The sequence below is a fragment of the Rhyacophila brunnea genome, unplaced genomic scaffold (assembly GCF_057557595.1).
Source record: "Rhyacophila brunnea isolate RB1 unplaced genomic scaffold, BYU_Rbru_1.0 scaffold_8, whole genome shotgun sequence".
Classification (NCBI taxonomy): domain Eukaryota; kingdom Metazoa; phylum Arthropoda; class Insecta; order Trichoptera; family Rhyacophilidae; genus Rhyacophila; species Rhyacophila brunnea.
The window spans coordinates 35,164,364-35,188,345 of NW_028233350.1; the positions used below are offsets into that span (position 1 = coordinate 35,164,364).

At 34.1% G+C, this 23,982-nt stretch overlaps 1 protein-coding gene across 2 annotated transcripts; it reads left to right on the forward strand.

Moving 5' to 3' along the window:
- The first annotated feature begins 5,153 nt into the window (after positions 1–5,153).
- LOC147064178 (uncharacterized) lies at positions 5,154–23,101 on the forward strand. Of its 2 annotated transcripts, none has more exons than XM_085959017.1 (11): positions 5,154–5,359; positions 7,816–9,195; positions 10,399–10,659; positions 12,123–12,374; positions 14,611–14,750; positions 14,841–15,024; positions 16,195–16,263; positions 16,559–16,652; positions 18,861–18,994; positions 20,068–20,208; positions 21,658–23,101. In XM_085959017.1, exons 2-11 carry the CDS (start codon positions 8,254–8,256, stop codon positions 21,844–21,846), a joined length of 2,406 nt encoding a protein of 801 aa, XP_085815143.1. In that variant the 5' UTR covers positions 5,154–5,359; positions 7,816–8,253; the 3' UTR covers positions 21,847–23,101. The 2 variants fall into 2 exon arrangements, with proteins under 2 accessions (XP_085815143.1, XP_085815144.1); XM_085959018.1 differs by having other exon boundaries at positions 5,187–5,359; positions 8,134–9,195.
- Positions 23,102–23,982: the final 881 nt, after the last annotated feature.

Below are 23,982 nucleotides of genomic sequence, written 5' to 3' on the forward strand. Positions count from 1 at the left end.
TGGCCGTACTCTCGTCATTTTATTACGGACCTTATGGACATGTGTAAAATATTCCCATGTTTGTGGAGAATAAAATCGTCGGTCGGAATAGAAATTTACGCGATGTGGTGTATGCAAAAATAATTAATTTCTTCAAAGAGAGACGATTTCCGAGGCTAATAGAGACTTTGTACTAAAAAAAATTAAAGGTTCTTTTAGGAAATAGTTAAAAAAAAGTAGAGGAAAGTCGACGTAGTGGTGGCGGAAGAGATGAAATAGGTATATGAGCCATCATTGTGGTATTGCGATCTGCTGCTCTTCACGAAGGAACAAGAGCTTCCAACGGCAAACATGTCAAATATGGATTAGGAGATCGAGGATGTTGAGAATGAATCTGTAATCAAATGATGAACTACTGTTCATTCTTAAATAATTTTAAAAATCATCGGGATAGTTTTGACGTAATTCATGAATTAAGGGTATGTGATCAAAACACCGTCTATAGTGTTTAACGCAGACTTTTCGTTTTTTGCTTTGAGTTAAACTTATACTTGCGCCTGCACAAGCTCAGCTTGTATAATATTTCTTTTTTGTATATCCATTTATAAGGTACAAATTAAGTGTTTACAGATGCCTTCTTGTATAAAAATAAAACTAAACTTGTTCATACGTTATATTTTGGTTATTTTGTGTGCGGAAGGATTTGATTGAATTGTTTTATCTCAAGAATGGTTCATTTACAAAACTGTGTTTGAGCTAAATGTCAAAATGCAGTGTGTCAAAATAACACACTCACAAAATCTTACTAAAACCATGCTAAAACGATTGAATTGTTGTACGCTCCAACGACTTCCACGATCACGCCGTAATGAACGCGCGATATACCTTTGGACACTCAATCCCGGCGCGCGCTCTTGAAAACATGCGCAAAACGTGCTATCGCGCAGGATACAGTTGACAATATGTAAATTGTAGCAGCAGACATCTGACACGTGTGATATTACGCGCTCAATATCGGGTTCCGGCGCGTACGCTCCTGAGCATGCGGTAAATAATGTATGTGTAAAGGCCGCTATTGTCTTGTTTTTTTCTTGCACTGTTTCCTCAAAAAAGCTATTTTATATTTTTTGCTTCTGTCGTTTATCATGCAGACTTTTCCAACGAAATAACGTTGTTCGTAGAATATTTTACAAATACATAGCAATCATAGGTGATTTTTTCTTCAAAATTTTTTGTTTTCAGGGTATCCACTGCATTGTTTTCGGAAACTGAATTTTCAGATGTATCCAGAGTGTTTGCCTCAAACTCTGAATTTTCTTTCTCTTGGTGTGTATTTTTTGACTTCACTGATGGTTTTGTTTTTTGCCCCTAGGTTTCTTATCGATATTTTTTCCATGTTTATTTATGTCTTGTCTTACCTCCAGCTTCTTTTTTTATTCGATTCGTTGCATATCTTACCTTGTTCTCATTCAAGTTTTTTACTTTTCACCAAGGTCACTTTATCTTTACTTTGTACATATTCGTACACTTTTTTATATTCCACCTCAGGAAATTCGATGCTATTGTCAATGGTTTTTCCCATTTCCAAGGAACTTTCCAGATATGCGACCACAGTAGCCTCGTTTTCTTCAAATTCAGAACTTTTTCTGTTTTCTCTTTGATTCGGTTAGATGTAAATTCTTTGGTCCATTCAATAGATTAAAAATGCTAGTTAATGAATTGCCGTATGTTAAAAAAAGTTTTCAAATACTAGCTATAAGCTTCTTAAAACATTTCAATACATAATAATTGACATTACAGCTATGTATTATAATAATTTCAGGGTATAATAATAAATAAATAAAAAATCAATAATCTAAAGAATAAACACACCGTTTATTAATTGGATTAACCTCCATAGAAAGACCACTTAATGAACACTCACATTTAATGTTGCGGTACAAAAAATATATAAATAAAAGAATATCTTACATTTATTATCTTCGGTTCCCTCTGCAAAATTAAGAATTGGGTAGTATATGCAGGGAAACACAGGTTAAAAAGACACAATTAAAATGTCGCACCACGCACATTCCTTAGTAGAGTTGGTTACAAAACCTCTTAACTAAATAAACCAAAACCCAACCTAACCTAATCTAAACAAACCCAAACTAACAAACAATCCAATATATCGGGTATTTTCAAAATGTGTTTTCTGCTGTATTCCTGATAACGGGACACGACAGCTTCACGGCGGATATCTGTTTCAATTCATTCTTAACGGTTCCTAGCATAGTTGTCGCTCTTTATAATGCTTGTTTGTGAATTGGTCATTTTCCAAAATTCTGGAAGGTAGCTAGAGTGGTGGTCATTCCCAAACCGGGAAAGGACGACTACGCTAACGTCTCGTCATATCGGCCCATCGGATTGCTGCCCGTGTTCAGCAAAGTACTTGAAACATTATTTATTAATCGAGTTTCTTGGAAACTCCAGACTAAACATCTGCTCAGCGAATACCAGTACGGTTTCACTCCTCAAAAGAGTACTGGAGACGCGCTTCGTGCAGTAATTGATAGAATCAGGGCGGCTAACCGCGATGGTCAGCTTGTAGTGGCGGTATCTCTTGATATCAAAGGCGCGTTTGACAACGCATGGTGGCCATATCTTCTTCAACAGTTGAAATCTAAAAATTGTCCCGCTAACATTTTCAGGCTCATCAAAAACTATCTATTCGACCGAGAAGTCTTCGTCGAATATGCTGGAGCATCTGCTACCAAAGAGACATCAAAGGGATGCATACAAGGTTCGTCTTGCGGCCCTGTCCTGTGGAACATAGTTCTCGACGATCTTCTCTCTGTGCCGTTTCCTGAAGGTTTACACGCACATGCCTTTGCTGATGATGTATTGCTGATTATGGAATCCAAAGAACTTGGTTCTCTAGAAACCATGACTAACAGCGTGTTGGAGAGCGTCAAGGCCTGGGGAAGGAAGGTCAAACAGTCTTTCTCCGCGGAGAAAACGAAGGCCTTATTCTTTACTAGGAGGCGCGTCTCTCCGCCTTCGCTGGTTATGAATGGGCAACCTCTATCTTTTTCTAGGGATTTTAAACTTTTAGGGGTAGTAATCGATGACAAACTAAATTGGTCAAAGCACGCGGACAGCATCTGCAAAAGAGCAGCGGTGACTTCGCTCAAACTAGCAAGAATGACCAAACGCACATGGGGTGTATCTTCTGAAGCTCTTTGAATTCTCTACACTTGTGCTATTGAGTCTATGATCACGTATGCGGCCAGCATATGGTATGAAGCTGCCAAATGGAAAAACATAGCAAAAAAACTCAATACGGTTCAGCGAGCACTAGCAATACGAATATGCAGAGCTTACCGCACGGCTTCGCTAAATTCAACGCAAGCTCTAGCACGACTTATGCCTCTAGATTTACGTTTAAAACAAATCGCTCTCACTTACAGAGCTAAGAAGGGCGAGGAGGGCCTCGCAGGTTTTCTGCTTTACGAACGGACAGGCTTTACGAAAAACCGGTAGACTAAAGAAGGGTGCCACATCCGGCTAGATGATTTTCTGAAGTGGTTTCTTATCCTGCAACGTTAGAAAGCAACGAATGCAATAACATGCCGATTTTCACGGATGGGAGCAAAATTGATGGCGGTACTGGTGCAGGGTTTGTGGCATACATTAATGGCGGTGAGATAGCGGCTTGTAAGTACCGCCTTGCCAGCTATTGCACGGTAATGCAGGCCGAACTCTATGCCATCCAATGCGCTCTGGAGTGGGCAGGCTCAGATCCAATCCAATGCAAGCTCACCGAAAACCACTCGGACTCCAAAAACTCAATCCAAGCAATTGGAGATCCCTTGTCTACTAATTCGATTGTCTTTTCTATTCAAAGAGCCGACAAATTTGCTCGGCATGGTGCCTCTGAACCCAAGACCACGATAGCTTATGACAAATTTCTTCTGAGCTACGCGAAAATTACAATTTCAGATATGGTGAAAAACGAATGGAACTCACGATACATAAACTCATCGACAGGGGAGTTGAACCGAAAGTTTTTACCTTCGATTTCAGCAGCACGAGACGTCAGGGTGCATACGGGGCTGTGTTTTGAGATGACTCAGATTCTTACAGGTCACGGAGTCATGCGAGCATACCTGCACCGGTTTAAAATAGCATCTGATGGAAGTGTCCATGCGACGACGGAAGCAACCAGGACGTCCTACATTTACTCCTAGATTGTCAAATCTTTAGCAAGGAGCGGCACAACCTGAACTTTTTATTACAGATGGCAGATGCGGACATTCGAGACCTACCGAAGACCATGGCAAACGAGGCCGGAAGAGATGCACTTCTTAATTTCTGTATTGATGTAATAAAAAGAATCAAAATAATAAATGGTGACATCTAATGATGATTCATGCCTTTCAGATCCAGTGACTGCAATCATATCAGTCCTATGCGACATTTCTTTTACCACGAGAAAAAACTCGACTTCAAATCGCAGTCCTCAGTTCCCAATGAATACGACAAAATATTCATTAGAATCACCACCGCCTTGCGCTATAAAGAATTTTCCAGGGTTTTTCCAAGGCGGTTTCATAGGCGCTGGCCGAATTCAAATTAGCAATACCCGATGCGGGTAGAAGAATAGTTTTCAATAAGGCATATTCTCTCAGCCGGTACAATTTTCATTTGACTAGCATCAAGTAGAGTAGTTTGCGTGCCAAAGTCCTTAAGAAACTCAATAGTAAATGCGAGGTATCCATAAAGGCATATAGAAAAAAAATCCTGATAACAGAACAGTACCAAAAATTCTACTTCAGAAAAATATCACCCATTTCTTATGATTTTCAAATAATCGAGTTTGGTCATTCACAGGGAGGGGTTCATTATCTGGGCGGCTTACCCTATATCTGTTTTATAACGCACATATTACGCGGACCAAAATTTTAGTACAAATACTATAATTATAGTACGGTTGGCAACGCTGGTGGAACGCCCATAGAGGTAGAACGCAACTTCTAAAATTAAATTTACGTTGTGAAATAAAAAAAGTCTCACTTTATATTAAAATATTTTTTATGTCATATAATCGTTGTTCAAGTTTTTATCAAATAAAATAATATTGATTTTATTTTATTGAAAGTTTTTAAGCTTTCGATAATATAATTGCTGGCAACATGCCTTCTCAGCTATTGTATTAATTAGTCTGTGGTAGAATTTTGGCATATTTATTTTATAACCTACTTGTTGGTTAGGTAGTTTATATTATATATTTTATAATAACAATATTGTGTACAGACTTTTGTATTATAAGGATGGACATTTACATACCACTAAAATAGGATACCTGGCCAATTATTGTGGCTTAGCATTAATGCAATCGGTAGGTATAAATAACCAAATTCACTGTTAAAAATCGCCATGAAATACTTTGGTGACTTGATCGATATGTAGGTAGGTACATAATATTGATTATGTTTTAGCTCCCCGATTATTACTAAGATATCTAAAGGGTAGTACAACCACTATTTTTTAAAGTTGTAAATTGTATTATTATTATAATACTAAGTAGATAATGGATTTGGATGTTATTTTCATAATGTTTTTCTTATTTTATTTGGTTAACCTAGTTAATTATTATTAATGTTGAATTAAATTCAATTCGCTTGAGCCATAGGCAGGTGGGTAGTTAAAAGGATTAGAGCATTGACTCTTGACTGTGAAAGAAGTGATTTCGACTTCCACCTAGTCAAATATTTTTTTCTGAGGAATTTCAAATTATTTACTTACTTATATTCAAAAAGATACATATTCCTCATCATATTTTAGTTAAAACAAACTAATAAAAATAATTAAAATTTATTTAGCATATTCTTAAACTCTTTAATGATATGAGTTTAAGGAGAAACCTATACCTATTGTATCTCGTGACATTTTACGCTATAATAAGATTAAATAAATGACCTCACCTTGAATGCTAAAACGTCTGTCAGCATTAAATCATAAAATATAAGTAATATCTTGTACCTCAGATTTAGAAATTTTTAAGTCGAATTTTGTCTTAAGGGGACGTTCTACAGAATTGGCCTTGAGAATTGAAAATATGATTTTTTAACACGTGGTCCATAATATCTGGTCTACTAGTTAATATAAAAAGGTCGTGTCAAAGTTGTTTGTGTCAATAAATTTGCTCTATGACTCAATCCGACTCATATTTCACATTTATTTCATCAGGGCTGTCGAAGACATAAATCATAAATATTTATAATTTAAAATTTTTATTTATAATAAGTATATATTATTTAAGTTTTGTGCATTTAATGCCGGGTCCACACTGGCAACAAGTTAAGTTGCTGGTAACCTCGTTAGATTTTACGATATTTATGATGATTGTCGTAAAATTTCTTAAGCAATTAAGTATGGTAAGTATCATTAAATTTAATGAGGTTGCCAGCAACTTGTTGCCAGTGTGGAAATGGCTTAATATCCACTGTAATTCACGTAGTGGCATGGACCTGGGGTTAACTAATTCAGGAAGTCAACACCCATGATAGACTCTTCTGTAAAAATCGTTTCTGATTTTATAAATGGAAATTTATCGGTGTACATAGTAAACAAACCTACGAATAAAAAAAGACAAGAAGGAACATACTGATTCATCGCAGTAAAATCTGGCAATCAAATTCGCCATTTTGAAAAGCGACGATTTTGCGTAAATAAATATCACGTGGTCTGTACGTGTGCGGCAAACTTCGAATGTGTTTGTAATTTTGTGTATTTTATGTTTGTGTATCACGCATTGTCGGCCATATTTGCCGGCCTTTCTGATTGCTGTGATTTGTACACATCTTCCTTCCTGTCTTTTTTTATTTGTGGAAACAAACAGTATTTTTTATTAGTTATATGAAGTTGGCCTTGAATCTGTAATAAAATAATACACAATTAAAAGATTTTCAAATAGAAAAAAACACATTTCCAAGCTTTCAGCCGTGCTCACTCATGAATGTCATTCGTCATTTAGATAAGTATATACACATTTTGATGTTATCTTGCAAAGTGCGAATGTAATGTTTTCAAATAATTGAAATGGATTATTTATACCATCGTATTATTTTCTCGAAATCATAAACATACTATAATAGTATTTGAGTATCAACCTATGTTCAATTTGAATTGGGTTATAATAATAATATACCCGTATATATATCAATAGTATGTTTGCTACAAAATCCACCCAAGTTATCAGTACGTACTTGCACAGGTTTGATTAAAAACTATGATGAAATTAACATTTTAAAAATATGAATTCATAATATTATTTTGACAGCCCTGTTTTCTGATCGGCGTACATCTTGCAGGTGTTTATAAAATAATAATAATGTTCAGCGGCAGACAATATCAATAATAATAATAATGTTTCTTGAAAAAAAATCTCCGATGATTAGTGATTTTTGCGAAAAGATCGATTTAAATTAACGTACTTACAACGCCGAGGTCCTTTTTATACTAAATTATATTTGAATGTCGAGCTCTTCAGCCCCCCCTTAAGACATAAGACAAAATAAAACTGTAATTTTTGTTTGTAAACAGAAATTTGATATTATGAAAAAAACACAAAGTGACAACAATTTCTTCTGTTTTATGGATATAAATTATGAAATTTTTGTGGATTTTATTTGAAATAAATAGATGTATTAAGATTGGTGCAAGAATTTTACACATATGCAGATAATAGATTTAATGATATTAAGTAGCATAATATTCAAAGGAGATTTGATTTCTTTTTACCAAGATAGAATACATAGAGTGGAGGTTATATTAACAGACTTTTTTTTACAGGTTTACAAGGAATTGTTATTAGCTCTCATCCTCCTTGGATCATCATTGGCAGCATTTTGCAGTGTGGAGCATGCAGCGTGCATATTGTGTTTACTTGTTTAACATGCACACCTCGCTCCGCAAATGCCGCCACTGAGGCCTTACACTTATTCCTCACGCAAACATTGGATCAAACACACATTGAAAAATATTATATGAGAATCTTAGCATATACGTTTGACCTCAACCCACAACTTCAGAGACTAGCACTTTACCACAAGTCACCATTGGTGTAAAATGAAATTTATGATTGGATCATTTTATTATTGTATGTTTTAGATGTGTGCAATGGGAGAGACTTAATATCAAACAGTTAAATAGTTTAACAAACAATACGTCTGTTCATTACTTTTTACAAATAATAACTTCATAAAGCATCACAAGAAATTTTTAACCGCCATGGCGATACCCACATTATATATTAAACAGGAAAATGTTTCTTGTATAACAGAAAGTGATCAAAATATACAGAATGACTGTCAGGAGAGTATATCTGTATTATTCCAAGTAGAAAATCAATATGTCACCACATCACAGGAAGCGACAGTTAAGTCGGCTATTTGCAGACTCTGTTCTGAGAGTGACTTTGATGCAGATAATATGACGAATATCTTTGATGAAAAAAATATTTATGAACAGATTAATATATGCTTGCCGATACGTGTGTTGCCGGATGATGCATTGCCAAAAAATGTTTGTTCCGAGTGTGTTGAGTGTTTAGATAAACACTTTAAATTTCATCAAGCGGTCATGGAGTCAGATAATTGTCTCAAACAAATGTTTGACGGCTTTTTACAATCTGATATTCCAATGATACAAATTATCCCACACGAGGAATATGAAGCGCAAGGTATACATAAAAGTGTTGTATCTAACAGTATTCATAATGATCATTTGTATGCTGAGATTTCGATAGAAAATAACGAAAACATTGAAGCAGTAGACGTTATCACAGATGGAGATGTCAGTGCTGCTTTATCGAATGAAATATGCACCATGTCAATGTCCCCGGATCAAAATGTTGTAGTTGAGACTTTGGAAAGTATAAATGAATCATTAATTTATATCGAAGAAAATCAGTCCGATGTAGAAATCATTAACATTATTAACAGTGAAAACAGTCAATATGAAGATAATGGAAGTGAAGTCATTGACAACTCTACGCCAATGTATATGTGCAATGTGTGCAATGGAATAGCTCCCGATCTGGTATCACTTTTTAGCCACTCAGTCGTGGCACATTTGACATCTGAAGAAAAATATCCTTGCGTGTTATGTGACTCGTTGATTTTCACTAGTGAAGATGAATTATTCAATCACATGAACCTTCATCAATATTCCGTAAGTATTGTCACCACCATGATCGGGTATTGGGTAGAAATAACGTATTTCAAAATTGGAATCTGGCATGATAGAAAATGTTACATAATATCGTCTATGTGAGTTTAATACCGCGGAAGAACCTTTTGTCAAGATGTTCAGGAGGGACAAAAAACCTTTCAATTTCGTCAATAAAAAAGAAATTTAAATGCAGTTTATTGTGTCTTCCTGTTTTATATTAGAAAATATATTTTTACGATCGTATGCGTCTGATAAAATTAATTGCTATAGGATTATTTTGTAAATCAGTTGGACCTTACGCGGTATTATGCAACTCTCCGTTGATCCGCTGTATTGGATCAGGGATATACACGGTCTTGCTTGCTTCTTTAGTATGGATAATTCATACGCGGTATTGATTTTAACCGAGTGCAAGTAGTCTATTGGTCAATTTCAAAATTTGAATGCACTAATCAATGCGGCTTGTGCTGTTTAACCGAGAGCGCCAAAAATAGGTATTTTGAACATATTGGCTCATAAACTCCTTGAACTTACATAGACGATAGTTTATGTAATATATTATAGTGTTATTTTCCTAGTGTCAGCTTATCAGACACCACAAGGGTTGCAAGATTAATTAATGCGCTCCCTGAGACATACACATTTTCAGTGATGTACTGTGTTTTTCATTTTTGAAATTTTATATTGTTTAACATTTTTTTTTTCTCTTTCTCCGGAGGGTAATATTTGCTATGTATTAAACAGTAGCGTGCGGTGATTTTTGCTCTTAGGGATGCTGTTGAAAAGAAAAACATACATAGCTACGTTTTGCTAAATATTATCAACTTAAGGTTTTTTAACTAATTGGATTATTTTATAAAAAATTATGTAATATTAATAATAATATGGAAATGAACATAAGCAAACAATATCCATTACAACAATAAATGTAATAACATAGTACTTTATCCATTACTTCTGTGCATGCACTGCATCTACAGCATATATAGACCGCATGCCACTGGTATTAGATATATATTTTTATTTATCTATAAGTATAATATTATCGTTTGCCGAGAACCAGCTCTTTTTCAATTTAAATGTCATGTCGTGAATGTCCTGAATTTATCCACGATGTTTTGTTTTTAAATAAATAAATGAACATCTCAAGATATCCTTATTATGATTTTAATATTATACTAAATGATGTTTGATAATTTATAGCAAAATGAATCGCCAAATGGTGACACTGCCGAATCAGCGATACTTGGAACAAAGAATTTAGACTTTGGATTCGGTGAAGTATTAGAAATGTCATTAGACAAAGATAAAATGAAGGAGCCAATAATTGGAGAAACCACAACACCGAGATCATATTTTTCTTGCACTGTCTGTGATAAGAAATTTAAATTAAAATCACGAGTCGATTTTCATATGCAATTTCACAGAGGCATAGAGCCTGGCTACTGTACAATGTGTGATAAGGTAAATGAATAGTATTCCTCAACCTTTGTTTTGTATAATTTATACTCTGATATTTCTGTAATTTGTTTGAATTATTACATACATAAGTATTTTTGATACTAAGGGCCTGATGCATAAAATGTTGATGTTATGTAAAACTAAGTAATTACGATTACTATGCATAAATGACATTTTATCAAAACAATATCATGGCAATATTACATTTTGCGATTAAAATTATTGCCATTTTTACTTGAAGTATTAAAATATTTATACAAGTGAATCTAGTATTCGAATAATACTCTTAATTGCAATATTACGTCAATTGACAGATGCGTAGAATAAATGTCTTGTATAATACGTTTATTATTGCGTAGATAATTGCCTAAGGCCTGAACAAAAAGGAATCGCAAGTGCGAGTAAGTATTTGGCATGCTTATATCTCCGCACTATGTGTTAGAGAAGATAGAATTTCTACGGCTGAATTAAATATTTTTGGGAAACATCAGATAATATGGATTTGACTGATTACATACATTTAAAAACTGCGAGCATGTGTTGCCGAAATTTATTGTTTTTGTGTTTAATATAAAGTTAGTGGTATTTATTTTTAATTATTTTAGTAGAACATATGGTTAACTATGTTCTGTTTAAATTTGGTAGCCAACACAATGGTACTATGTTTCATAGTTAAGTTGATAATAATAAAATCATGGTTCTACTGTACATTACACGCAAGAAACACGGCTTCATTTTGCCGAACAATAGGTGCTTTCTATATATGATTACTCTGAGGCTTTGCCGGAAACAGGTACACACCATTTAAAATAGCAGTTGTCGCTTTTGTTTCAATTTTGCCACCAGGAGCACCACCAAAGAATTTGTATTATAGATAGAAGGTGCATTATATGTTATTTCTGTTATTGCATTTAAAATTATTTACCAAACGCTTGGAGTATGGTTAAGTTGGTAAATTCCATAAATATTAACATCGCTCAGTTTCCATTCTGATTTTCTTACTCATGCACTGGCTGTCACTTTGTTTGTGCATTGTGATTAAAGTGCAGTTATTAACGGTTTTATATCGTATTTTCAATGCTGAAGTGTAGTATTATTGGTTGCTTATCTACTCATTGTGACAGATTACCTTTACATACACCCTATAAATTGGCTAATAAATGTCGTAACAGTTCTCTGCAAATGAACCTGCAAGTGGAAGTCACTTATAGCTAATTTAATCAGTGGACCATAGGTCCTTTTTTTGCTTCAATTTCATCTCTATAGAAGAAGGTTTTTTTCAACATCTTTGGGCACTACCTCATTTCCGTTCTGCACTATTTCCTGTGTCTGAAAGTGGGTTCACTCATACATAACCCACTTATTAAAAAAATTAATATCGCTATGCATTTGATCCTAAAGCAAAAATGCACAATTAAATGAAATGCAATGTTGTAAATGAAAAATTATTATTTCCACTGTTACAGAAATTTGTAAATGAGAATCTATTGTATAGACACATTTGGTATCTTCACAATGGAGGTGCGGAAAAAAGACTGTCAAAAAATAATTCGAAGAAGGCGCGAAACAAAGCCGTAAGCGGTGAAAATTGTGTAAAGTGTGACATGTTTTTCACTCACAAATTTTCCAGACTTGTCCACGAGGAGAGAAAACATGGCATCACCCGTCAGTGTTACAGCTGCTTTTATTGCATGGAAGCCTTCGCAACTCCTGAACAGGTCAAAATTATTATCTATTAAGTATTATGTCCATCAAACAATAATTATTACTATACAGTAAACTCTTGATGTGGATTATGCATACCTCTATGAAATCAACAAGATATAATACTATTGAAAGTTTCTCAAAAACAAATATTATATTACAATTATATACAAATATTAATAAACAGATTTCTTGAATAAATAATACGTATTAAAGATATAAAACAATTGACTGCATTATAAATATGTTAGATTTTAAAACAAAATAAAAATTAATAGTACCTATGGATTATGTATATCCCTTGTTTCTATCATTAGCCCGGATATCGAGTGTATACTGAATAAAATATTTTATTGTTGTCATTTTATCTCAACCATAGTCTTAAGAAATACTTAGAGTCTGTCCACAAGGTACGAGTCCCATCACGATTTACGCTCGAGAACCAGAAATGTCTTCCATCCAGAAACGGCGTAGTCTGCGCATTCCATTTTCCAGGGAATTAGCTAGGTGACGTAATTCATTTTTGAATTGACAAAAAAAAAAAACGCGAGTAGAAAAAGCACTACTCAATTGTGTTAGTCGGTTTCCATGAGATTTACATTCAATACCTATTCTCGGCACTTTACACGTAATTTATTTTCGAGTAGCAATAAAAAGTCTCGCATTTGAGTGCCAAAAGGTCATAATTCATTTTGTAATGGCTGTAAACCCCGCGATCGTCCAGAGTCTAGCACTTACAGACGATTGTCGCGTGACAATCGTCACTCGTGAGTGCTTCTGGACGTCTGAATATGTACGTGGAGAACGCGCAACTTGCTACTCGCACGCAAAAACATGCCTTGTGAACAGGCTCTTAGATTCAGTGTTGTATCTTACTTACTTTGTTCCTGATGGTTAAATTAAGTTATGTGGATGAATTACCTACTTACTACATAATATATGCACCACTTCCGTGGTTATTACAGTGCACGTCTCTGATGGGTTGCAAGTCTGATCTCGCGCCTTACAAAAATACATGCTGTTCAATGTATATTTCATTGTGTGCAAGCATTCAATGGGTTAGACCAGCGCTGTCCAACTTCTTTTAGGTCGCGGGCCATTTTTTTGTTTAGCAAACATTTCGGGGCCAAAGAGGATAGGTAAATGAAAAGTCAGTTAATGTCAATTCAAAAGTTATTTTTTTATACAAAAAAAATCAAAAATAACACATAATTAGAAATAATAAAAACAATAATATTATTAAGTTATCTAATTTTTTTTTGTAAATTTTTTTATTTATCATAAAATAATTACGTTTACAAAACAAAGATTATACTTATACGTACTTATAAGTTATTTAATGGGAAAATCATGGCCTTAGTTGTTGAGCAACAATTTCTTTTATGTCAATATCAACATTTGTGGAGTCCTTCAAGCTGTTTCTATATTTTGATTTTATGTATTTCATGTCAGAGAAGGCGGCACGCTCGCAGATATATGTACTTCCGAACATAGAAATGATTTGAAGTCCAAAATCTCTCATTTCTGGGTATTTTTCTATATCCAAAAGTTTGAACACTTCTATTCCAGTTGCTCCACTAGATGCAATAAATGGGTCGGCCTGAAGGTCGCATAATTCCAATCGATATTTAGGATCAATAGAGCTAATATCGGTATTGAGTGGATCACAGAATAAATTAATACTCAGCTTAAGGTCATCAAATTGTCTCTCCCCAATGTTGGATGAAAAATTTGCTGTACAGGTCGTGGGCCGCAAATTTTTTTTGACGGGCCGCATGTGACCTGCGGGCCGCCAGTTGGACAGCGTTGGGTTAGATGAAATTATAAGAATAACATTAAACAATAATTCAATTAACTTACCATCTTCATGCAATGCATGAATATCGGTAAGTACATTATAGTTAGTGATATAAAATAATATCATTAATTAAATATAAATTATCAGTTAATTAGTAAATTCAATCAATACTCCATTATAGTACATATTATTTACATACATTAAATCTATATAAATCCGATAATAACAAAACTTCTCATTTATAGTGTTTATTATTAATTTTATCTGATCCATTATTGCGTTGATCTACTTTATAGTAAGGATGTACCCTTTAATCAAACACAAATGATTGAGTCTTTCTTCACGCTGTATATATACGATGATTCAAGACCATGTAGGTATTGATATGGCCTCAACTAATGGACGTAGCTTAATGTGCTGTTATCTTCATGATTTTACTTTATTTGCAATAGGTCACTGAACACATGGGCTCGGAACATCCCAATATTCGCACAAATGATGTAAATATGAAATCGACAATAATCAATCGACTGTACCAATGTGAATACTGCTTTAGATTGTTCACCAAATCATCGGCAGTGCATACTCACAGGTATTATAATCATATACTATTAAAGGTCAAACTTTTGTTTTTCAACAAGCATGCAAATATCAAAATTACTAATAAATCACACATTTTCAGGACTTTGGAACACAGTAGGAATCCAATGTTTTCCTGTCGCCATTGCTCTGAGGAGTATTCTACTCATGAAGATTTACTCTGTCACATAGCTTGGACTTCTCAGCACTATGTATCTCATAATAAACAAGATTATCCGCCACGGCCTGTTGCTAGAAAAGTATTTCATTGCCACTTGTGCTCCAAGGTATGAAGAAATTTCATAATGATTCAAATATTATGTATAATACATTTTCTTGTTGGCTTGTAAATTTATTCATAAAATTGAAACCATCTTCATTCAAATCATTGTATTCTTTGTCCCATTACTGATGATGGTGATCACTGAAATTTCAGGTTTTGGCAACATTCTCCTTCCATCTGAAACGATATCTTAATGTTACGGTCGTTGTTAATTCAGCAGTTTTCAAAACTTTTTTAGCTATGGGGCACCTCCTCCCTTAGTGATTGCTGCCCTGTCTAAGATTATCAGATCTCTTTCTAACACTATGCTCGAAAAATTAGAGATCACATTTCTTGCAGGTTGCCGAGAGACGTTCTTCAATGTCGAAGGTCTTTCAGTAGAGAGATTTGTGTGCCTGGCTGTTCACGGAATGCGGCAACACATCTTGAATGCATCAATTCTCTTTCTATTGGATTTTCAGAATAAATTAAACTACCAGATGATAAAATCTTTTCAAAGCTGCATATATAATTCTTCGTATTAGTCCAAGTCTCCAAAGATCTCTTGCTTGCCAGTCTTCTTTCATCTTTCCAAATCATGCCAACATCCTATAGCTTCGCCGTATACACCCTATGGATGATATTTAGTGACTTCCAGGATGGCGGAAACTGGTTGGTTTGAAGATCAGCTTCTCAAGCAGATGAACATTTGTCTAATATTATAATGTGTACCTACACGAGAATCTATCATGTACTTAAAATTCATGTAGTTGCGTCAGACACATGTTCAATGTTAGGCTCATATAACATGGACTTTAGATTTAAAACATTTATTCTCCCAGTAAAACTTACACCATTTAGTTTACTAAATTCTTAGTATTATTGACTAATCAAGTCAAGGGCCATAAAGAAAATGACATAAAGATATACGGCGTGAGTGTTGGTCCGGTGTTGCCACATGGATAAAAAACAACCACGCAGAAAATGTTTATCTCCAACTCGCCACAGTATCTACCGCTTTAGACTGTTTCGTGCATAGAAGTTTGAATTTTATCATAATTATCTACAAAAGTTTGCTACTATCAAAGTTTTATTTTAGATGTTTTACGAAATCAAATTCTGTATATTGAAAATGAAAACACTGAATTAATATTACATAATATATTATATAATATTTTTTTTTATGAATTTTCAGATGTTCCAATCACTCGCGCCAATGGTTAATCACATGGCAATCCATAATGAATCCGATAATCTGTTAGATGTAAGTTTTGCAGGATTTCAAAATTTATCCTAACTCCTATCAATTACAGTAAAACCGACAGTAAAATGAAGAAATTCTAAAAAATTACAAAATGCATGTAAAACTTGAAAAAAAAGTCTTTTTTGTTACTTTTTGTAAGATTGTTCGAAATGGCAATAAATAGATTTTATGAGTTTTCTCAAAAATTTCGATTTACAGCAAATTTCGAATTAACCGTGTTCATATTAATGGGGTTTTAGCATAACAAAATGTGAAAATTATGGTATTATATTATTTGTTTTCAATTCTGTTTCAGACTTCTGAACAAGCACGTCAGCACACCTGTTCTTATTGCCTGAAGACTTTCACGCAAGAAGCCGCTCTTATCAAACATACTAGAATACACACTGGTAAAATAATGTCATCAATTTCCTTGACATGTAGTTCTAAACTACATGCTACACTACTGCTAAGTATTATGCTATGTCCTAACTAAATGCGGGTACATGCGATGCGGTCACTGTCTTGTATGCACGCATCGCAGACGTTTGCGACGAATCCGAATGTGTCCAAATAGATTAGACTATATTGCAATGAAAAAATTTTTGTTGGCGTTTTCAATTATTTGGACTTGGTGCTCGACACCACCCATGTTTTTTTGCATTCCTATCTTGAGCACCGATGAAGAATAGATTGGTGAAAATTTCAGATTGGAAAATGTCTTTAAAAATAGGATATTTTTTACAATCTGAGTGTAAAAAATCACTCAATGCATAAAAAAAATCGGTGTGTGTACTTATGTACGCGCGTTAGAAGTTATACTTATTTGACGTAACAAAACAAAAACAAAACTTGTGATAAACTAGATTCTTCGACTGTTAAATTACACACTCAAGAAAAAGAACCGCTTATTGGAACGCGGTTGGTTTATTTCTATACACTTATACTATAACTTATATAATTATTTATTATTGTTTTTATTTTTAAAATAACAACTGCCACTATGACGTTTAGTTTGTTCACGTAAGGAATTGCAAATGACCGACAATAATAAATTCGCTGCCTAGTAACGGAACAATTCTAAACTATATACTGTATAATCGTCACGATTGCAGTATCATTCTGTGGCGTAATGGTTGTGCGTTCGGCTGATAACCGAACAATCGTTGGTTCGAATCCAATCAAGTGTGTTTTTTTGTGTGAAAAATAAATTATGTGTTACATGTCACACGCCAAAAATACACTCTGATCTGATTTTCCAAACGCGCCTAAAGAAGTATAACTTCAAAAAAAACAGAGTTTTAACAATCCCGCTATCATAAACTGTTGGTAATGCTCAATGGTGGCTTTTGCATGGGCAAATTTGTAAGGGGATCTCCGAACCTGTCATCACCTCGGGCCTCCATGTACTTAGTACTGCCACTGTGCGTTCATGTTGCGTTAAAAACAATTTTAGTTGGTTGGTAGAATATATTGAGTAGAACAACGGTTTTGAGTTCAACAAGTTCCATTTTACTAATTTAAAACATTTTACTGAAACTGAAAATATTTTTTATTGAGTTTAAAATAAACTGTAGGAATAGGTTTATTTTGTATAATGATTGTAGGTATACAATATATTCAACGATTTATTAAAAAATATATATGTAAAAAATCCTCTTCCCTTGATAGTTAATCGCGACCTTTAATTTCTTTTATTCCATGTTATATATTGTATTCTTTTTTTACACTTAGAGCGGAATGCACAATCTAAGATTTCGTTCCTAAGGATAAGTCGCCGAAAAGGATGACTTAACTATAGACAATCCTGAGTATAGAGTTAAGGAATCCTTAACCATAGACTACTTTTGTTATGAACACGCCCCCTTCTGTATTACCATTTACCACTGACAGCTGCTGTCAAAATAAATTCGCATGTCTATAACACAGTCCATACACTCAAATTCATTTGACAATGTATCTCAATATTGATATTGATAGTGTTAATTCGTTTGGCATGTACTTGCAGAATATTATTTTATTTTTATACGCCAGCCCGCAGAAATACAAAATACCAGATGAAGAATGACACTTGATGCTAGTGTTACCATGTTAAAAAAAAAACTTGTGGTGCCTGTGGAATCACGTATAATGACTTATAACGGAAACATAAGAGTATTATAATTAAATATTAATATGTATTTATAGTTATTGCATTTATAAAATGCATTTGTCATATTTTTGTCATCGTTTAACGATTATAAAATAATTTACCTAATTTACCTAACGAGAATTTTTAAATATGGTATTATTTTCAATAAAAATGATCTTAACTAAGGACAGTGTTTCTGCATAGTGTTTTCTGCTAAGAAAATTTTAGTTATGACAAATGTTTCTGCATTCCGCTCTTAGACTACAACAGCGGTTAAAATCAAACTGTTTTCATTTTCAAACATTGCATGATGCGATATTGTACTGATCGCATGCATGCTGTCCTCAATTTAGTCATGATCATTTGTTGCTTGCAGTTTCATGGTGGATGTTGCCTGCATAACATGCACCGTACTGCGCACACATAATTATACTTACAAATATAAAAAAAAATTAGGTTTTACAATTGATTCATATTCTGTTGACAGGTGAACGTCCGTTTGTGTGTGCCATTTGTGGAAAAAGTTTTAACCAATCATCGGGACTTGCAACACACTCAAAAGTACACACGGATGAGAGGCCCTATACATGTGATCACTGTCCTCGCACATTTAAAATAAAGGTATTATCAGAGTTTGGTCTATTAATACCTAGGGCCAGATGCAAAGTTTTTTATATTTAATGAATTGAGGTGCTGAGATTTGAATATCTACAAGTAGACCAATGGAGAAATTGAATTAACCGAATTCATAGTTTAATAAGCGATTGTAAATTTTACATAATTAATTGTTTCCGACATTCTGTGAATGAGGTTTTGCTTTTGTTCCAAGAAAAAATATCATTATTTATGTAGGACAAGTTGGGTCTAAACATTCAAATTACTTTATTGTATTATACGTAATTGAGTTGCTAAGAAAATATAACCATTTATACTCGGGTCTATGTAATGTAATGTTTAGTTAAAAATGCTTATACCTTCATTCAAAGTACTGACGTATTTTAATCCTGTTTCATCCTATGCCGTCATATGCTAAATGTCTCATTATTGGACCAGTATTCTTCCGAATTTTAAATTATTCAAAACAAACGCCTGAGACTGGCATTCTGTCATCTAAGACAGGCGAATAAGTTCCCGTTTTTTATATGGCCGGCGCTGTATGCCCGGCCATAGACGCGAACATGTTCGCTTTGGCACAGAACCGTTCACATTATATAGTTTTAAAAATATCAGCCTGTATAGTGCTATCAAATAGGTTAATCACACGATACACAGCATCATGGAACATCACATCCATCCTGTGACGGGGTATCATGAATTATCTTTCAATTTCAAAAATATTAATTTATCTTTCTCAATTTTTTTATTTATTAAAAGTGTTTTCGAATGTAAATTTGTGGTAGGTTGTATGACAATAAATGGTGTTTGAGAATCTTGCGAAAGATCTTTCGCTAAATCTGTGACAATGGCATCTGGTGATATCTCTATAAATGGAATTATGAACTCTATAAGCTCTTTGACGAGTCTGATGTTCTCAGCTGGGCTGGAGGAGTCTGCTTGAAGCGGTCAAAGTCCACGGCAGGCTATGGTGCCAGAGAAGAATTATTAAATTGCATGCTCATTAATTCCATTACTAGATGTCGCTAGACGCTAGACTTTTCCTTAATAAAATATGACATATTATTATATTGTTTCAGGGCGACCGTGATGTACATCAGCGCAAACATTCTGGAGACCGACCCTTCAAATGTTCCACATGCCAAAAAACATTTATGACTCAGCAGGTGTACAGTCAACATTGCAAGATACATACCAATCATAGGCCATACGTTTGCAAAGTAAGTAATATTCCATAATATCATTAGGCTAGCTGCTGATAATGCTTCGATAAGAACCGACAGTTTGTATATTGTATAAACCAGTGGCGAGGGCTGAAGATAGGCTGTTAAGATTCAACATAAATAGTGCACACTAAACTTTGTCATTCATACTTATTTGTTTTCATTGAACTAAAAATACAATTTGCTGATGGTGCTGGTTAGTATTTAAAATTCAATTAAACCCTGCCTAAAGCAAACCATAAAAGTTTAGGTATGCTATGGGCGATCCGACAAAATAGTGGACACTTTTTCGAATACATATTACAGATGGTGTAGGTTAGTTTTTTAAAATTCATTAAGCCCTGACTAACTAAACTGCAATCGATAAAAAATCTAAAATGATGTATGGTTTAATTGCATAATTTTAGATATAAACAAATGTTGTTTGACAATTAATATCTACTATAGCTTGGAAATAGAATTTCAAAAACTAACACTATATACACATTGTTGTCTTTGTTCAATGAAAACAAATAACAAAGTTTAGTGTGCACTATTTCTAACTCATTTAGGAATTAAATTAGTAATTTACTTTTGTCATTGTAGAATTATCTTACTTACTAACTTATGCTGACGCTACAAACCATTCAGGTCACAACCATCCTTCAGGTCTCTATCCCGAGCTCTCTCTCTCTAGTCGGTCACACTCAGCCTCTCTGCGCCCCCCTTGATGTTATCCACTCATATCCCCCAGGGGGTGAGTGCTAATAGGGCTTTCTTCATATACTCTATGAAGAGCTGTAGATCCATCGCATCTAACGTGACTGGCCCATCTGAGTCTTCTCACCGTCAAGACATCGATTATATCAGGCTTAAATTGTTCGCAAAGCTCAGCATTCATACGAATGTGCACCTTTGGTTTTCTTAAACCGGCTCTGCTATACCTTGTTTTTCTATTTATTTCTCAAGGCCATCAAAAAAGTATAAAGCATTACTTTTTGACAGATTATTTTTTCATACCATGTCTGATCCTAATAAGATCATAATGGGCCACCACAGATTGGAGGTTTGTATTAACAGATTTTAGTTTTTACAAGAAATGGATGTCAGCTACTTGCTCAATCTATTAGATCCATATGATACTCTGACCCATACACAAATTGAAAAACAATGTGTACTTGCCAGACCCAAGATTCGAACCTGGGATCCATGATGTTATAGGTGGTACATCGCGGGTGCCAGTTTGATTGACACCTATCAATATTTTTCGATTTTTACTCCGGAAGAAAATCCTTTACGGACAAGCATTATTTGATAACAATACATTTCTTTCGATATGCCAGCCCCTAAATATAACATTAAAATAATTTTTATATTTTAATTATATATGGTGATTCTTTTAATTACGAATCAATGTGGTTTTACTTTGCATATTTTACCTGTTTCCAAATTGATGGTTGTTTTCAGATTTGCAAAGCTAGCTTCCGCCGTTCGCACGTGTTGACGGTGCATGCTCTCCGGCATTCTGGTGAAAAACCCCATTGTTGTGAGTTATGCGACAAGAGATACCGTCAGCGCAGTGATCTTCTCAAACACATGAAAGTGCAGCACGGAGTTACCAGTGCTATGATGAACAATAAAAAACTTACTGAATAACTAAAATAGACTTTTTATATAATGTTGATATGTACACAGTTATTATATTATTTTTACGATTATTGAAAACTTGTGGTACTGGTTTTATTTCAATGCTGCATCAATAACTCATAATTTATAACCATGGTCTTCAATGTAATTTTATTTAAAGAAAATGCATTTGTCTATTTTTTACAATTCTTCCTAACTATAAATTTACTATTCTATATCAACTTATATATAAATCACAGAATGGTCATAAGGTGATGTGTTTTTAAATTATTACATTACACCCGATCCTCTTTTTGCACGGTTTCGAAATAACACGGTTTAAAAAAAGTAGCGATTATTTTTTATTTACATTGATTTTTTTGCTTTAACAGGGTTTAAAAAAACTAAAAAGAATAATAATACGTATGTATGTACATATTTATACCGCACGCCACTGGTGCATACATATGTTGTCACTGGATGCCGCCCAGATATACATACGTACATACATAGCGCCACTAGTCAGTCACTTCGTCTTCGATACGAGACGCGTCGCATGCTTCGGCGTCAGCGTCAGCGTCATTAAATATTTCCAGCGATGAGAGTGATTTTTCGCCAGCGAAAAACAGCAGTACACAGTCACATTTTTTGTCAAGTAGCGAAACTGAATGAATATAATATCGTCGCTGTTCTGGCAGAAAACACTAATTCGAAAAAATTACATATTGAGTTAGTTACCAAAATGTTCCTTATTTCAAACTTTACCGTCTGGAAACCTTCTTAATAAATAAATAGTCTTTATTTTAAAGCCATCCTTTTTATGATTACTTAATAAACTCACATCATAGACCATTATTTCAAACATTTTAACAACTTCAAAGTCAAATTACTCAAAACTAGTATTCTCCAGTTAGTGTGTTCTGCCAGAACAGAGACGATATATTCATTTATTCATCGAAATATTATTTCTCTATGCTAAATTTAATTTAAATCGAAAACTCTGTATTTTCATGTATAAATAATAAATAAATTCGATTTATTTTTGGGATCAAGTATTTCGTATTTTGAGTTGATTTTAACTAATGGAACCAATCTACCATTTTTGTATGGGCACCTTATCTAGGATCGGGTGTATTTCGAATGACTTTTATCCACCATGCCACTCAATGCTATTTTTAGGATAAAACAGTAGTTGGGAACCTTTTATTGTTGACAGGTTGTATTAAGTTAGCTGTTACCTAAAATACGCTGCATTCAAGAAATTTCAATTAGATGTACATACTTCAAAATGTATGTGTTTTTTTTTAATGTGATATACATGACCAAAAAATACACACTTAAAATTATTAGTCTTATTGCCTACATTTCAGGATATATTTTTGTCAATTTTCAAGTTTACTAACCTTGAATGAACCTTCAATGACTTGGTTGTGTTCTGTTCTTTATGGGAAATAATTAGCATATTTGGTTGCTTGGAAAAAAGGAAATTTATAAACAAAATTCAAGTAGGTATGCAAAACTAAAATTTGAAGAGAGCCTAACGCCGTCTAAGAATTAAAGTAAGTACATAATTCATTCATTCAAAGATTAGATGCATAGTTATTAGTTCATTTCACCATGATTAGTTATGGTACATATGGCTTAATTGGTAAATCACAATGGATGTCCTGTCCGGCACCAATATTTTTTTCATAGGTATATTCAATGACGAATGTTACATTCTTAAAGCTCATGTATTATATTATCCGGATAACTGCCGCCAGCGTCTTAGGATGCTCTTCTATTCCGAGAACAAAGGGCCGGCCATACAAAATGTTCGTTCAAAGACGCTCCACTTAAAGCGCAATATATTGGTCGATGTTTGAATAATTCAAACATATTGCCCACACAGCGACATCTCTTACGATCATGGTGTAATACTTACATTTGACATTTTTTTATATTATAATCAATGAAACATTAATTTAAAAAAACTTTCATGGTTTACCGAAACGCGTCGCTAAAGCAGGGTTATACTATGGGTGCGATATTTATCAAATCATATGCCGGGATTACAGTTACTTATGGTAGATGCAATCGAAATTATGGTTCGCTTATGCATACGAGAAATGGGGAATACTATTATTCCTGAATATACACTACTACACAATAGGAGTGACGCATCGT

What these genes read in the sequence shown, in the direction of transcription:
- LOC147064178 (XM_085959017.1), top strand. Translation starts at nt 8,254, where the DNA reads ATGGCGATACCCACATTATATATTAAACAGGAAAATGTTTCTTGTATA. An exon ending in ACTGTACAATGTGTGATAAG is followed by an intron (nt 10,660 to 12,122) that starts GTAAATGAATAG and finishes CCACTGTTACAG; the next exon opens with AAATTTGTAAATGAGAATCT. An exon ending in ACATACTAGAATACACACTG is followed by an intron (nt 16,653 to 18,860) that starts GTAAAATAATGT and finishes TTCTGTTGACAG; the next exon opens with GTGAACGTCCGTTTGTGTGT.